Below are 16,497 nucleotides of genomic sequence, written 5' to 3' on the forward strand. Positions count from 1 at the left end.
TCCATCATGCTCTCACGGCATCCTCTGTCCTCTGCTTTGGCCTCCACTAGCCAAGAGGAATGGTGTAGGTGGTGCATTGGCATCATCACACCACCTGTGTCACAGAGAAGACGCAGGATGATAGAACAGCAAGTGCTCGGTTTCCTGCAGTGCTGCTGAGGTTGGGCCATCATAGTTTACAACTGGACAACCCCTTTAATGGAATTTTAATCCTTCTTGTTAAATGCTCCTTTTGACCCCAAGTGTTTTTCTTTTAGAGTGGTGACATGGAAAATCCAAACTGTGTGGGGATACAGGGCGTGTTGGAAGCGTACTTTAAAAGTCTGCGGACGGTTCAGCTTTACGGACCAACTAATTTTGCACCAGTTATTAATCAGGTTGCCAGGTAAGTGAATGAATAGCATATGTGTGATCACAAGTTTTTGCAGTATTGAGGGTTCCAGCTTCTTAGTCCCTAGAAAAGCACATAGCAAGTGTGAATAATGATTCTGAGCCCATTGTTCTCCTTTCTTTCCTTTCAGTTCTACTACTTGCTGACAGTATCTACCTGACTATTGGTATTTTTTTATTGTCATCTCGCAGTCTAGCAGTGTTGTCCAAACCTTATACGAGCATGGCTCAATATTGGGGAAGCAAAAGCTATTGTTGAGGGGGCCTGTAGATACTGACACACCAAAATCCATGGCTGGAAACTAGTAACATGTTGGACCCCATCTAGTCCAGCATAGTGCAGCAACTCAACTAACATTAGTTCCACAAATGGACTGAAGATGTCTAAAGGGATGTTGAGCCATCTGGATAGCCCCCCACAACTCCATAGTATTTATAGAGGCAGGATCTTGGGAGTGAATGGACCTCTTCACTGTTGTGGTAACCAAATTGGTTTATCTGATTTCACTGTCTGTTCCAAATTGGTTATCAGAGAAAATGTGTATGTAAAGAACTTGAAGCTGACACAGACTGTATGAAAGCTAGTGTTCTTCTGGTTAGTATCAGGAAGTAACACAACGTTTTACAGACAAAGCATTGCATCAGAAAAGAAGAGTGTACAAAAGGGTAATCGTATTCACACCAGATTGGTTACATACATACACGAAATGACATAACAGTAGAGATACATACCCTTAAAGTCATAAGAACTTAGGATAGGTTTTAATTTCTAATGATTAACATATGTGAAAGCCTTAAGGTGTGTGTTATTATTAAAAAATGTGATTTCTAAGAAACAAGGAGAAAACTTGTACTGTGATCATTAGCTTAAAAATGCAAAAGTGGGTCAGAGCAGCTTCTCTTATCAGTGGAGGTAGCCTGAAATCTCTCTCAGGCCAGTTTTCCCCTGAGAACGATGCATAGGAGAGAATACAAGAATCTTGCTCATACAAGCGTAAAATATTAACACGTTAACCATTTGCCTGCTGCTTATACTAACAGGAGGACATACAAATATATATATTTGGGGGCGTGTTTGCATAAGCTGATGTGAGAAGCACAGAAATTGCATAGAAAGATGGATATATATCTCACAACATCACAACTTCCTAGTAATGCTCAACTGAGCTCATATCAAGTGAATGTGCAAGGCCGCACCATTCATAGAAACTCTAAAGAATGCTCCTCCAACCAATTCTGGACAACGTGGGTCAGATGACATGGTGCATTATTCAGCTGGAATATCCCATCATTTTGGGGGCACATGAAGAGCTGCAAATGGTGACTAAGCAGTGAAATGTAGTGGGCACTGGTCACTAACGCGTTAAGGTGGACCAGTAGAACCAACCCAAGCAATGAGCATACAACACACCAGTATAGAACCACCACCAGCCTACACAGTGCCTTGTTGACAACTGGAGCCCATGGTCTCATGGGGTCTGCGCTACGCACAAACTTTGCTAGAGACTCGAAACAATTGGTACCATGACTCATTGGACCACACCACATGTTGTCAGTCCTCTAGGGTCCAGTTAGTAACCTCACAAGCCCAGGTGTTCTGTCCGGTTTTGTAATGATAATAGAGGTGCTCCGGTGGGTCTTCTGCTCTTATATCCCATTGAAGCTAAAGAATGCTGTACTGACCTGTGGGATATACATGTGAGGTCTCCTACACTGAATGTGGATGTTATTCCCACCAGAGTTGCTGGTCTATTTGCATGGACAATTCTAGCCAGACACTGCTGGTTATGATCATTAACTACCTGTGGGCAACCACTGCACTGTCCACTATGGGCATGTGAGACTGTGGAGGAATGTTAAATGCCCGCACAACTTCAGAGATGGAGTGTCCCATCTGTCTAGCGCCTGCTATCACACCTTGTTCCAACTCTGATCATTTCCATCGACGTGGCATATGCCTTCTGGCCAGTGTTCAACCTCACTCACAAGATAACACCTCAAAACTTATACAGGCGTCCAAGCATCACCGGAGGCAACGCCACTTCATCATCAACTTACATACCACTATCTCAGGACTTCAGGCACGTCAGTGTAATAAAATGTGACCATTATTATTAATGGCATTTATCCCACCTGACATTGTAATGCTATACACAGAGGAACTGGTGCTTTTTAGCAATTTTGTGTATCTAGTAGTCATACTGTACTGTATATACTAGATCTTAAAGGAAAATATAAACTGCTAGATTGGATGATTTTTTCTATGCTCTTTCATAGTGCTGCCGGTCAAGTGACGGATGGATCTCAGTATTACGTCCTTCTGGTCATCACTGACGGAGTCATCTCTGATATGGCACAGACCAAAGAGGCCGTTGTCAATGTGAGTATGATTATATTTACTATAAGCGCTGCAGAATAAGTTGGCGCTATACAAATAAAGATTATTATTATTACTATGCTTGCAGAACGTAACTTTCTTAAAGGGAACTTGGCAAGGTGTCCACAAGATAAGGGATAACCTGCCGATCAGTGGGGGTCCAACTGCTGGGACCCCCACTAATTGAGAGCTATCGTCTCTGGTGCATTCCTGAATTTTGACAATGGTGGTCATGCATCACCATGTCATTCACTTCAATGGGAATTGCCGAAGATAACCAAATTTAAGCACTCGTCAATCTCCAATGGTTCCATTGAAATGAATGGGACTGCCAGAGATTGTTGAGCACTTGAACTTGGCTATCTCTAGTGGTCCCATTAAGATGAATAGCGAGTGCAATATTGCTCCGGGAAACTCAGACCAGTACTGCAATTGTAAAACCCACGATTTTTATTGTACAATAGTTTTTATTATCGTTCAAGTAAGCGTAACGTGCATACAGACAAGAACTCAGGTTATTACAATTTCAATTATGTAAGTTAGAATAAAAGAATTCTTTAGCTAATACTAGATTAGTTTAAATGCTACTTGTAACTTATTAAAGATATAACTTCTTGGTAGTGGGGGGGGGAACAGGGGGGTGAGGGGAGGGGAGGGGGGGAGGAAAGAAAGGGGGGAAGGGAGGGTAGGGTAGGAAGGTTAAGGATGCCAATAGTGTTTAACTTAGCGAGAAGTTAGCGGTTGCCTCTAGAAAGTCTTTCTTTAAACTATTCAAAACAGGTGATTCCGTCTCTTTGGGCTTCAGAGGATAAGTCTGGTTTGATTGCGGTTTAAGTCGAAATGTTCTATCCAAGGACTCCATTCTGCCTTAAATTTAAGTATTCTGTCTTGCCTTAGGGCGAAGATTCTTTCCATTTCCATGTGTTCTGTTATTGTTTGGGTGATGGTCGTGAGGGTGAGATCATCATCTGTTTTCCAAACCCACGATTTTTATGTGAGTGTGATGCACTGTGCGATTTTCACAAACGTTTAAAACGCCCATTTTTCCCTATAGGAATAAAAACGCATTGCATTTGCATGAATGTTGAATGTACATGTGAGCGCGATGGAATTTTTTTTCTTCTCCTATAGGGAAAAATGGGCAATTCTTCAATAAAATCGTCCAAAAATAGGATATGTTACTATTTTTCTCTTGTAGCTGTGAGAGAGAAAAATCACACATGTAGATGCAACCATTAAAAAGAATAGGTTTTACCCGTGTAATTTCTGCACATCTTGCAACGCACAGAAATCATGTGGGAAAAATCACCCATGTAAATGAACCCCTAGACAATGGGGCATATTTACTTAGGGCCCTTTTACATGGGACAATAATTGTTCAGATTCTCGCTGGATTGTGCAAATGTAAATGATAATTGTTCTGTATAAATGTATGCAGCGACTGAACCACGAAGAATAATCGGTTCGCTGAACGTCCGACATTCTGCTTCTGCAGGCATACAAAAACTGAACAACATGTGGCCCGTGTATACAGGCAGTTGTCCATCTATGAACAACGGCCTGTTTACTGTGAATGGTGGGGGTGGCGGTCGGAACGATCTCCTTCCAGCTCCGCCTCCATTTCTCCATTTGCTGGGCGATTATCGCTCTTGTGTGAAAGCATAGGAGTGATTGTCACTGGAACAACTGTCAGGCACTCCTGCGTCCAACTATCGTCCCATATAAAGGCCCTTCATACGCCGTTATAAGTAAACTGTACTCTCCGCTATAAACGACAAATGTGTTAAAAGGCACAAGATTGCGGTGGCCATCTTGGATGGCTGAAAACAGGATTGAAGGGGCAGCAGAGAAGAACAACGCAAATAATATACCCCATACGGAATTTTGTCCCAAAATGAGAGGGTTGCTTTAAGCATTAAATGTCCGTACTTTGGGAATATCTTGTCAAGTGGCTTCACTACAAGGATATAAAAGGCCCAGAACATGGCAGTGAGGACCTTGGATGGAGGGCAGGGAGGCAGCTGGTAGCGCTCGTCGGAGAAAAATTAGGCGAGAGGCTAAATAATACCATATTTCCTCTGGGCCATGTAGGAGGGAGTGGAGAATGGCAATTAGTATCTGAAAACCAGCACACACAATACAAACCTCCCGGTAGGCTCGGAAATGAAGAGAAAGCTTTCTTGCCGCTGATGAAAATCTGCCTTAATGAAGAGTTGACATTAATTCCAATTAAAATAGAGGAAGGTTAATAATAATCCCGTAGAGTGAGAGAGGGGAGGCTTTGTAGAAAAGAGAGGCTCTGTGTTCCCGAGCGGAGCCTACAAAGAAGATTTTACAAGAAGGGAGAAGCTTTACTGACTGGATTCGCATTTTCTCCGTTCCATACAGTGCAGCATCAAGGGGATCCGTCATAAAAGACTTCGTTATTCGCGTCAGTGGACCATAAAAACTTCGAGGTTCTCTAATTATGTCTTGAAGCTTTAGCTTTATCCTTTTTTTTAACTTAACTTTCTTAAAGGGAACTTTTTGATACCTAATTTGAAATTCTTAAAGGGGTATTACCATCTTGGCACAGTATCCACAAGATAAGGGATAGCCTGCTGATCAGTGGGGGTCCAACTGCTGGGATCCCCTCTAATGCAGAACTGTTGCCTGCGGTGCATTCCTGAATTCTGACAATGGTGGCCACGCTTGCGCCTCACCATGCCATTCACTTCAATGGGAATTGCCAGAGATAACCAAGTTCAAGCACTCAGCAATCTCCAATGAGTCCTTTGAAATGAATGGGACCACCGGAGGTTGCTGAGCACTTGAACTTGGCTATCTCTAGTGCCATTAAAATTAATCTGTGCAACCACCACTGTCAAAATTTTGAGACATGCCAAGAGTAATTTCTCCGGATCAGTAGGGGTCCCAGCAGTCGGACCCCCACCTATCAGCAAGTTATCCTTTGTCTTATGGTTAGGGGATAACTTGTTGAGACAGAAATATTCCTTTAAATGATAGGTTCACTTTCGCCATCAATATTTTGGGAGATTGCTCCAATATACCTCAGATGGAAAATTAAGCAAGTTTGCAGTAAATTGTGATTAAAATGTTCTTATAACATTTGAGTGTACAGATTCCATGCAGGCTTCTGTGTCTCCATGGTTACAGACTGGAAACAAATCTTGTGTAGTCTGATCCTGCAATCCTAATTATTCCATCTGTCCCCTACATACATTCGTTAAGTTAGCAAGAAAGTTAGATAACTGCAGGATCAGACTACACAGGATTGGTTTGTTGTCTGTTACCATGGAAACGCATAAGAATGCATAGGAGCTGTAGATACATAATGATAGTGGCCAGACTTGGTATTACAGATAAAGTTAACATTCACTACAATACTGCAGCGGGAATGGAGCTGTCTGCTTCCTGCAGAAATCAGCTCAAAGTACAAGCATACCGGCCTGGTGAGTAACTGATCAGCAGGGGTCAGGGCAGCAGACCACCAGCAATCTACTATTGATGACCTATCCATAGGATCAGACATCAAAAGTTTACTACTGGACAACCCCTTTAAATTTTGGCACCCACAAAAAAGAGCATGCAGGCTGGCCCTAATGACCCATAATGACAGCCTTGCAGTAGTCTACATAACCCCAGATTTTTTGTAATAATCCCCTGCAGTCAGGGAAGGGCACAACCTTGGCGTAAAGCGCCAAACTTTTCTCTTTGCATGCATGTGTGAAAGTAGAGTTGTACCTATTTACTAGGCAATGGGTTGGGATGAATGATCAACCAGAGAGGTGGTAAAACATTAGGCTGGTATCTGACCTCCAAATTCCCATTCTTGGCCAGAAAGCAGGACCAGCATGCATTATCGCTCTCTAATAAGATGCATATGTGGTAGGAGTGCAGTAGTATTTACTACGACATTGAGCTTCTCTTTGACCTTCTACTTTATTTTGTAGGCTTCATCGTTACCATTGTCCATCATTATAGTCGGAGTCGGCCCTGCAGAGTTTGATGGTAAGTTACCTGTTATACCATTTCATATGCCCGCAGTAGTTAGGACCATTGACTGGCAACCTCTTGTTCATTTCGGATTGACTGTATTATTGCTTGCGTTGGGAAAACTGTTTTACCTTCTGGAGAGCACCAAGTTAACATAGGGTGTCTTATAGACCATAAAATGCTTGTTGTGATGTTTTTTAATGTTGTAAAACTGGTCATTAGGCTTCTACGCCTTTAAGCGTTCGTGGTGCTGATTCCTGCTCTAGAAGGGAGACAAAAAAAAGGCAGGAGCCAATCAGCATTTAGTGGGAGGAGCAAGCTGAACAAGCGCACATCTCCCTGTAAAGTTGTAGGTTAGTCATTGCAAGACAACGATTACCTGTTTACACCAGACCATACTTAAAGGGGTTGTCCCACGATAGCAAGTGGGGGTATACACTTCTGTATGGCCATATTAATGCACTTTGTAATGTACATCGTGCATTAAATATGAGCCATACTGAAGTTATTCACTTACCTGTTCCGTTGCTAGCGTCCCCGTCGCCATGGTGCCATCTAATTTCAGCGTCTAATCGCCCGATTAGATGCGCTTGCGCAGTCTGGTCTTCTCCCTGGTGAATGGGGCCGCTCGTGCCGGAGAGCTGGTCCTCGTAGCTCCGCCCTGTCACGTGTGCCAATTCCAGCCAATCAGGAGGCTGGAATCGGCAATGGACCGCACAGAGCCCACGGTGCACCATGGGAGAAGACCCGCGGTGCATCGTGGGTGAAGATCCCGGCGGCCATCTTGGTGAGGTAAGTAAGAAGTCGCCGCAGCGCGGGGATTCGGGTAAGTACTAAACCTTTTTTTTTTTTAACCCATCCCTTGGGTTTGTCTCGCGCCGAACGGGGGGCCTATTGAATTAAAAAAAAAAACGTTTCGGCGCGGGACAACCCCTTTAATCAACCAGCAACTATTTTTAGGTGAGCTGAAACTAAAGGCCCATTTAGACACAATGATTCTCATCGTTGTTTTTCAGCATGCTGAAAGACAATGATGAGCCTTATCAGGAGTTCACAGCGGGATACAACTGATACTATTGTTTCAGCCGTATCCTGCTTCCTTATGACAGACGGGGTATAAAGAAAACAGCTCTGTTCTCCATACCCCACTCAAAGCGCTCGGCTGTATACCAGCCGGGTGCTCCAAGCAGAGAACAGCTAGATGCAGAAGACAAGCGGGGACACCCTGCTTGTCTTCTGCATCCTCTGCTCGGAGCGCTCGGCTGTATAACAGCCAGGCGCTGAGCGGGGGAACAGCTGTATGCAGAAGGCAAGAGGGAACAACGTTTGAGCGATCATCTTGCGCTGTAAATGACACAACGATTATCGCTCAAAAGTTGCTCAAAAAACATCTTTTGAGCGATAATCGTTGTGTCTAAATTGACCTTAAGAGACTAATGAACGAGTTTTCTCTTGTCACCCAGTTGGTGGCCATGTTTACACGGAACAACTGTCACTTATATTCGCTCTATCTATGGATGATAGTTGTCCTGTATAAAGCCACCTTAAAGAAATAAGCCAAACCAGAATTCCATCCGTAAAGAAAAGAGACCCATCATCTATAGACAGCTGTTTCAGAATTGACGAGAGGAAGAAGCCCCGAAAAAGCCATCTGTGGCTGTTTTTTTATTTCGATGCCCCCGACAATGATTAATATATCCCACCACAACCTGTAATTTCTTCTTTCTGTTTAGATAAACACTTGCATTTCCCAGAAAGACATTTCCTCTGTAATTCCTCCTAGAAATATATGAATATATTGATAACTGGGTGTAACCATTGCCCTAGTCAATGGGGCATGTTCATTCAATGTTGACAGTGTAAGGTTATCTAAGGACACACCCTACTGATAAGGTGAATGGCGACACCCAGTTGTCAATTCGTTCATACATTTTCAGAAGGAGTAACAGAGGAATGAAACAATGCAAGCATTCACTAAATAGTTGTATGAGGAGGGGTTTTCTAGTTATATGTAAATAAAGCTCACTTGTTGTATAATAGAAACTTCAGCATTTCCTTTCCACTTGTTAAGATCTCTGTTTGCTGTCCATGAATGGAAACAACCTGTTCAGATCTAATACTTTATTCAGCTGAGAGAGCTTTCTACAATTTTATCCAGCAGGCCTCGATGGCCCTTTAAGGCCACACAGCAAATTTAGTTGCATGACATGAAGACCACATGATCGCTTTGCAACATTATCTCTGATTGTCCCTGGAGTTGTGTTGTGATTTTGACCTGTGACCTGAGTGGGGAGCTAATGAAATTAAGGCACAAAGTCTGCTTTAGGTGGTTACTGAGCGGGATGCAATTTGGGATAAATGAAAAAAAAAGGAGTGTGAAAACCCCTTTAACGTGACCATTCTAGTATCATAGCACAGCATAATTCAAGTGATTAGTAAGGCTTTTTCAAAAAACCCACCGACTGGTCATTATATCCTCACATTAGCCCATCAAAAACTGTATCATCTGCAAATAACATTGCTGGCAACAGGTATCTGCTTAGTAATGAGATATCTCACACTATCCTAAATGGGTTTTCTTACGTTTTACTATTGATGACCTATGTGCAGGAGCAGGGTTGGAAGTGTAATAGCAGACTTCACTCCCATGGATTTTAATGGGACCGAAGCAGGCTATTATACTTCCGGACATGACCACTGATGTAGACTTTCGGACATTGCCCGGCTGGTTGCCATGGTAACAGGACGCCAGATACCAATGTCCTGTATTGCCATTGCCTATGATTGCTGTAATAAATGAAAAGACATATCTTGGCCTTATCTTAGCCTTAGCCTTACCTTAGCGATCAGGGCTGGTATGGTGCAAGTCCCTCAGAGGGACACACGTGGTGTAAAAAAATAGAAAAGAAAAATGAACAAAAAATAAAAATGTAAAGAAAACCTTTTTTGAAGCTTTTTCTTGTATTAGCATTAAAAAAATACCACATATTTGGTATCGGCATGTCCGTAACGACGCATATAATAAGTTGAACACGCTTTTTATCCTGAACGTCAAAAAGCGTAAAAAAAATGCTAAATGCCCAAAAAATCTAAATTTGCATTTTGCCTCCCAAAAAACGCAATAAAAGTTATCAAAAAAGCCGTATGTACCCCAAAATGGTACCAATAAAAACTACAGCTCGTCTCGCAAAAAATAAGCCATCGCAGAGCTCCGTCCATGGAAAAATAAAAAAATGACAGGACTTTGAATACAGCTATTTTTTTGAACAATAATTTTTTATTGAGTTTTCAATTACTGTATACATACAAAGGAACAGCCGTATGGGAAGATGTCCAGTCCTAATACAAAAATGTAGCTACGAGCCTTGTATCTTCTAAAAAGGAGAGTGTAACAAAATGATAGCATTCAAATGTAATCTTGGTTCACAATTTTCAGTGCCATTTTCAGGAAGAACATTATACAGTAAGTAACAATGGCCTGGCCAGGGCCAAATAGTATTTCAAGGGGGAAAAAGGGAAGGGTTGGATAGTGGGGTGGGGTATTCCCTCTCTCTCAGGACCGCCGCCCCTAGGGGCAAAGGCACCAGGAGATCATGTTTAGGTTAGTGAGCTCATCCCCGTCGTAGGGAGGGCATAATTTATCCATAGAGTCCATATACTAAGAAATGTATCTTTTTTATCTTCTGCTATCGAGGTTAGCCTTTCATGTATCAGATACCAGTTCATGCGGCGTTTAACTTCAGAGAAGTCTAGAGAAGCTTTACGCCAGGACTGGGCAATAGTTTGTTTTGTAGCTAAGAAGAGGAAAGAAATCAATTTTCTGGAATTTGGGGATATATCCTTGATCTTTCTGTTCAACAGAGCCTCCCATGGATTTTTGCGCAGGTTATGGTACGTTACTGAGTAAATTAGGGAGTATGTTCTAATCCAGAGTCTTTTGACTCTGGGCCAGGACCACCATATATGGAGCATGTCTCAGGGGGAAGAACAACTTCTGAAACATTCTTTAGAGTAACCAGGTACCGCATGTGCGATTCGAGTGGGGACCAAATACCTTCTAATAAGTGTTTCTATTGCAGAAAAGTGAAAAAACCTAAAAAAAAATATAAGAATTTTGGTATTGTTGTAATCGTACCGACCCGCAGAAAAAATGTATTGTATCATTTATGCTGCATAATTAACCCTTGAAAAACAATTATGGCAAAATTGATGCGTTTTCTCTCCCTGTGGTCATAAAAAAAATATAAAAGTTTTACTATATAGTCTATATACCCAAAAATGGCACCAATAAAAACTACAGTTCACCACGCAAAAAACAAGCCCTTATTTGGCCTCGTCGATGAAAAAGTAAAAAAGTTATGGCTTTTGAAAAATGGAGATGAAAATCCGCCAAATATCGTTGCGTCCTTAAGCCCAAAATAGGCCATGTCATGAAGGGGTTAAGTATGCCAGCGATGCTCCATGTCATTTTTCGAACGCCCCAGCCCACAATGCCTTCTTAGCATTCCCAGCCAAGTAACAGTTAATTGGTGGCATTATCCGGCTGCAGATCGCCCTTGAGGTATCACTTTGCCTGGAGAAGAAAATAACAGCATAATTCCCCTATGAAACTCGCAGGTTTGGTACAAAGTCATTTCATCTACAATGTACAAAGTAATTAGACGGCTTCTTCCTGAATACATATTTACAGCAGACTAGAAGATTCCATGTTGCAGACAGATTTAGAATTTCCTAAAATATGCCCAGCGAGAACAATGAGATGAAGCCAGGGTACAATAGACACCATAGAGGTTCTTCTCATACGTAAGGAGGAAATGCAGCGGGTTGTGATAAAGTGCCAGGGGCGCAGCTATAATGGGTGCAGAGGTAGCAGGTGTAACTGGGTGCTACTGCCTCGGGGCCAACCAGCCAGCATGGAGACCACAGGCACCACTTATCTCATGGGGAAGTAATAGGTATATACTAAATGGCCACTTTATTAGAGACTCCCATATAGTAGCGTGTTGGACCTCCTCTGGCCTACAGAACAACAGCAGTTCATTATGGCATAGATTCCACTAGATGTTGAAATGGTTCTGTAGGAATATACACTCATTGTAAAAAAAACAATCCAGCCCCTAGAAGAAGTAGTAAAACTGGGCATGCAGTTACATCTCAGGCAGATATGTTAGGGATTATAGTTGTGGCGTGATTAGATGATCGGTCTTGTCATCTGAGACCCTAAAAGTGGTTCCCCCCTTGGACTATAAAAGGCTCTCAGAGGCTCCTTGTGTGCAGTGACCTCTTCTTCCACTTGTGTAGAACTTGTTGACCACTAGACGCCTCTACGACGCAGAGAAGAGATTTCACCCTGTTACCAGAGTCTGAGAGGGGGCGCATTATTGGGATGGGAGCTGGATGGTCGTATCGATGAATAGCCCACCCCTGGGGCCATACTGATCAGACTGTTAGGAGGTGTTGGGACCAGTGGATGTGTGAGGGCACACAAGGTGACCGGGGGGTGAGCTCAGAACGTCCCCAACAGACCGCTAGTAGAGAGGATTGTCTGATTGTCCGACATGTACAAGCGGCGTCAAATGTTTCATTGCCCACCATCCAGAGACAAGCAAACACCAATCATGAAAGGGCCAGGGGCTTTAATAAAGTGACCTTTTCATTGTATATGAAACCTGTTTGATCCACCGACAGCACAGTATCATGGAGACTTGGCATTATCACCTCCTGCCATTGTTGCCACTTGCCAGGCAGCTGCCCAAAGTGTTCCAAGTGCTGCAAAAATTCTTCATTTCGAAACTGGAAAGAATAATTTTAGATTTTTTTTCTTAAGAGACGTTTTTGAACCCTCCTGGTTCTATGGAAAGCGTCTAGAGGAGTTTATTTCAGATTAGATCATTGTGAAGGAAGTTATTACATTTTCTTATATTTCCCTTCTGCTTTGAAAAATGCTAAAAAAGGATTAAGATGGAGTTCTGTGGGCGACAGATAAAGTGTAATGAAAGACGGTCGCCAAATATATCACGTTTACAGTGCAAAGAAGCTTTACAGACCTCAGCGTACGGGGTGATTAAACTTCCAAGGGCGTTAGAGGCTTTTCTACAAGTCATTTCCTATCAGAATGAGATTCAAGTTCAACATTTTAATATCAAACTCAAAGGGGCAAATTTAACCTCGTTTGTCAGCTGCGCCGGAGAGTGTCACTGGCCTCATGGCTACAGGTTACTGCTGGCCTACAGCAAGAGCAGAACAAAGAGGGGATGGAGGACACAGAGTTATAGCAAGAGGACTTTCAGAAATACTAGATTGTTCTAGGAGACAATTAGCAACGGAGAAGTCAATAAGCATCGCCATTCCTGCCGTAGAGGAAAGTCACCACATGGTGCTGGGTCTACTACCGAAATACTGTATTACTCCATCTGATGCCAATTGCTGGCCCTCTGCTGCCTCTGCAGTGCTCTAGGTTCCTCAGTACTACAGATCTGAGGGTGCAGTGGTTGGTGTTAGTACGGTGGATGGAGGGCAGAACCAGGAGGGCGGTAAGGGGCATTCTGATTTTGTTAATTTTTCTAATGTTCCCATCATTATTATGTAGACAGCGCAAGGCAGTATTATATGAGCACTGAATGAAAGTGGTATATTAGCACTGTATGGCAGTATAAATATATACAGTATTTATATGGGCACTGTATGGAAGTGGTATATTGGCACTATCTGGCAGTACTCTATAAGCATTGTATGGTAATAGTAAATAGGTGTCGTATGGTACTATTATTAGGGTAGTATATGGATCCTGTAGGAAAGTATTGTGTAGGCACTGTATGGTAATATTAAATGGAAATTGTATGGAAGTGCAAATTGACACTGTATGACGGTATTAAATATGTAAAGTATGGCAGCATTATATGGCCACTGTCTTGAAGTATGGTATAGGCATTGTATGGCAAAATTATATGGATAGTGTATGGCAGTATTATATGGGCACTGTATGGAAGTATTTTTATAGCCACTATATTGACGTATTATATAGGCACTGTATGGCAGCAGTAAATAGACCCTTTGGTGCAATATTAAATATGCATTGTACAGGAGTACTATATAGACACTGCATTGCACTAGTAAATAGGTACAGTATGGTAGTATTATATAGACACTGTATGAACGTATTATAAAGACACGGCAGTTTAATATGGGCAATATGTGGAAGTTTTTTTATAGTATTGCATGGTAGTATTCAATCGATGGCAGTAATAAACTAACTGTATGGCAGTATCCTTTAGGCACTGCATGGAAGTACTATACAGTCAATGTATGGCAATAGCAGGTACTTTGTGGCAATATTAAATATGCACTGCATGATGGCACTATATGGCACTAGTAAATAGCTACATTATGATAGTATTACATAGACACTGTATGAAAGTATTATGTAGGCATTGCACAGCAGAATTACAGTATATGGGCACTGCATTGAAATCAATGGGGAAAAAAAAACAGAAATGTTTAATTCTGTTTTTATTTCCTTTTCTCTGTTCCACAAAAAGAACAAAGAAGTGGAAATGGTTGATGAGGGCTAAACGCCAGTGAGCAGCAGCTTTTATATGGACACCATCAGGAAGTATTATATAGACAGTGTATGGTAGTATTATATACACTTTGTATGGAACTTTTAATTTAGCACTATTAATAGTAAGCACTGCAAAGTACTCCTAGTCTGGCACAATGTAGGATGGTTATATGAAACCTTATGTTAGTAATACACACTACATTACTATTACTTGGATGATCTGAAGGGATTGTCCAGTCTGCACTGTCCTGGAAATCATCTAATCCAGCTTCTTTAACTCCCTGTGGTGAGCTCTTATCACTAGCAAATGTAGTATTATATAGCGCCCATTCCAACAAATAGCGCACTAGGGAGTACTTGGTAGAATCCACCAGATATGTATCAAAGACTGCCCTCTATAATACTCCTTTAACCCCTTCAGTGGCAGGTTTATTATTACCATGTCAGTGCAGCAAACCACGGAAAATTTCAGATCACCGCTCAGTGCTCTGCACATTTCAGCACTAGAGCTGTCCACGGAAATCTTCTGGGGTGTAACTGCATGGTCAGTGCAGCAAGCCCCAAAGATTTTTTGGGCGTGCCACTAAAGGGGTTAATGGGATTTTAAAAAAGCTAGAAGGAAGGACACAAAACATAATGGAGGATACTCATTATGTTTTATATTTCTGATGAGCAAAAGTCACAAATTATGGTGCATGCGATAATTTGCTACTTTTGGACTTCTTGTGCCATTCCCCGACACTTTTCAAAAAGTGAGTTTAGCTATGTAAAAGGGGACGTGGCTGGTCATGGGGAGTCAGATTTACTATAATTTATGCCACAAACCTACACCAGCTCCTAGCCTGAAAGATAAGATACCTCAAATGTATTAAGAGGATTGTACCTCTTAATACATGTGATGCACTTGATGGCAGTGCCACCTATACTGTCTAAAATGCCAATCTAAGTAAATCCATCCCATTGTATTCAGAGACCTTGGTCTGGTCCTCCAGTAATTATGTAATACAAAATATTTTAGCAGTCTGAATCCCTGGAGAACGTAATCTGTAGCTTTCTCCACCAGCCGGGCATGAGATGTAGAGTATATATCCATATACTCCATACAAGTTCTTATCTGCAAAAGCGAAGTAGACGCCGGAAAGTTCTGTCATTTATTTATAAATTGAATTAGTCACCGCAGTATTCTGCATTCAGCATCGGGCACTGACCCAGCTCACGCGGTTCACTCGCAAATTAGTAGGTAAATAACATATTAGTGATTCTGACATGATTCTAGAATTCACTTAACCATAAATTACTGCTAAAATATTTGAAGAAAATTACAGGTTTTGAAAGGTTGTGAAAGACGACGTGGAGGAGCACAGAAATATACGGGTACAAGTATACAATTTACCGAAAAGCCTGCCAACATGAAACGATTACAGGAACTACAAGAAAATTATACTTACACAGATAAATATGAGATGGAAATAAGATATAGATAGATATATATGAGATATAGATAAATAGATAGGAAATAGATATTAGAATTAGATAGATATATATGAGATAGATAGATAGATAGATAGATAGATAGATAGATAGATAGATAGATAGATAGATAGATGTGAGATGTATAGATATATCTGAGATAGATAGATAGAGAGATAGATATGAGACAGACAGATAGATAGATAGATAGATATGAGATAGATAGATATTATATAGAGAGATGTGAGATGTATAGATAGATCTGAGATAGATATGAGATAGATAGATAGATAGATAGATAGATAGATAGATATGAGATAGATAGAGAGATAGATATTAGATAGATAGAGAGATGTGAGATGTATAGATAGATCTGAGATAGACAGATAGATATGAGATAGACATAGATATGAGATAGATAGAGAGATAGATATTAGATAGATAGAGAAATGTGAGATGTTTAGATATATTTGAGATAGATAGACAGATAGATATGAGATAGATAGATAGATTATTAGATAGATATGAGAGATAGATAGATATGAGATAGATAGATATGAGATAGATAGAGAGATAGATATTAGATATAGAGATGTGAGATGTATAGATAGATCTGAGATAGATAGACAGATAGATATGAGATAGATAGATTATTAGATAGATATGAGAGATAGATAGGAGATAGATAGATAGATAGATAGAT

The 16,497-nt window shown here is 41.3% G+C and overlaps 1 protein-coding gene across 3 annotated transcripts in view; it reads left to right on the forward strand.

Moving 5' to 3' along the window:
* The window catches only part of CPNE9 (copine family member 9), a 271,252-nt gene that overhangs the window by 231,506 nt on the left and 23,249 nt on the right, over positions 1–16,497 (forward strand). For all 3 annotated transcript variants that reach the window (XM_066596738.1, XM_066596740.1, XM_066596741.1), the window contains 3 exons: positions 258–385; positions 2,668–2,770; positions 6,721–6,778. In XM_066596738.1, the coding sequence (XP_066452835.1) occupies positions 258–385; positions 2,668–2,770; positions 6,721–6,778 (289 nt within the window). The remainder of the gene's footprint in view (positions 1–257; positions 386–2,667; positions 2,771–6,720; positions 6,779–16,497) is intronic.

This window comes from Eleutherodactylus coqui, chromosome 3, assembly GCF_035609145.1.
Source record: "Eleutherodactylus coqui strain aEleCoq1 chromosome 3, aEleCoq1.hap1, whole genome shotgun sequence".
Lineage (NCBI taxonomy): Eukaryota > Metazoa > Chordata > Amphibia > Anura > Eleutherodactylidae > Eleutherodactylus > Eleutherodactylus coqui.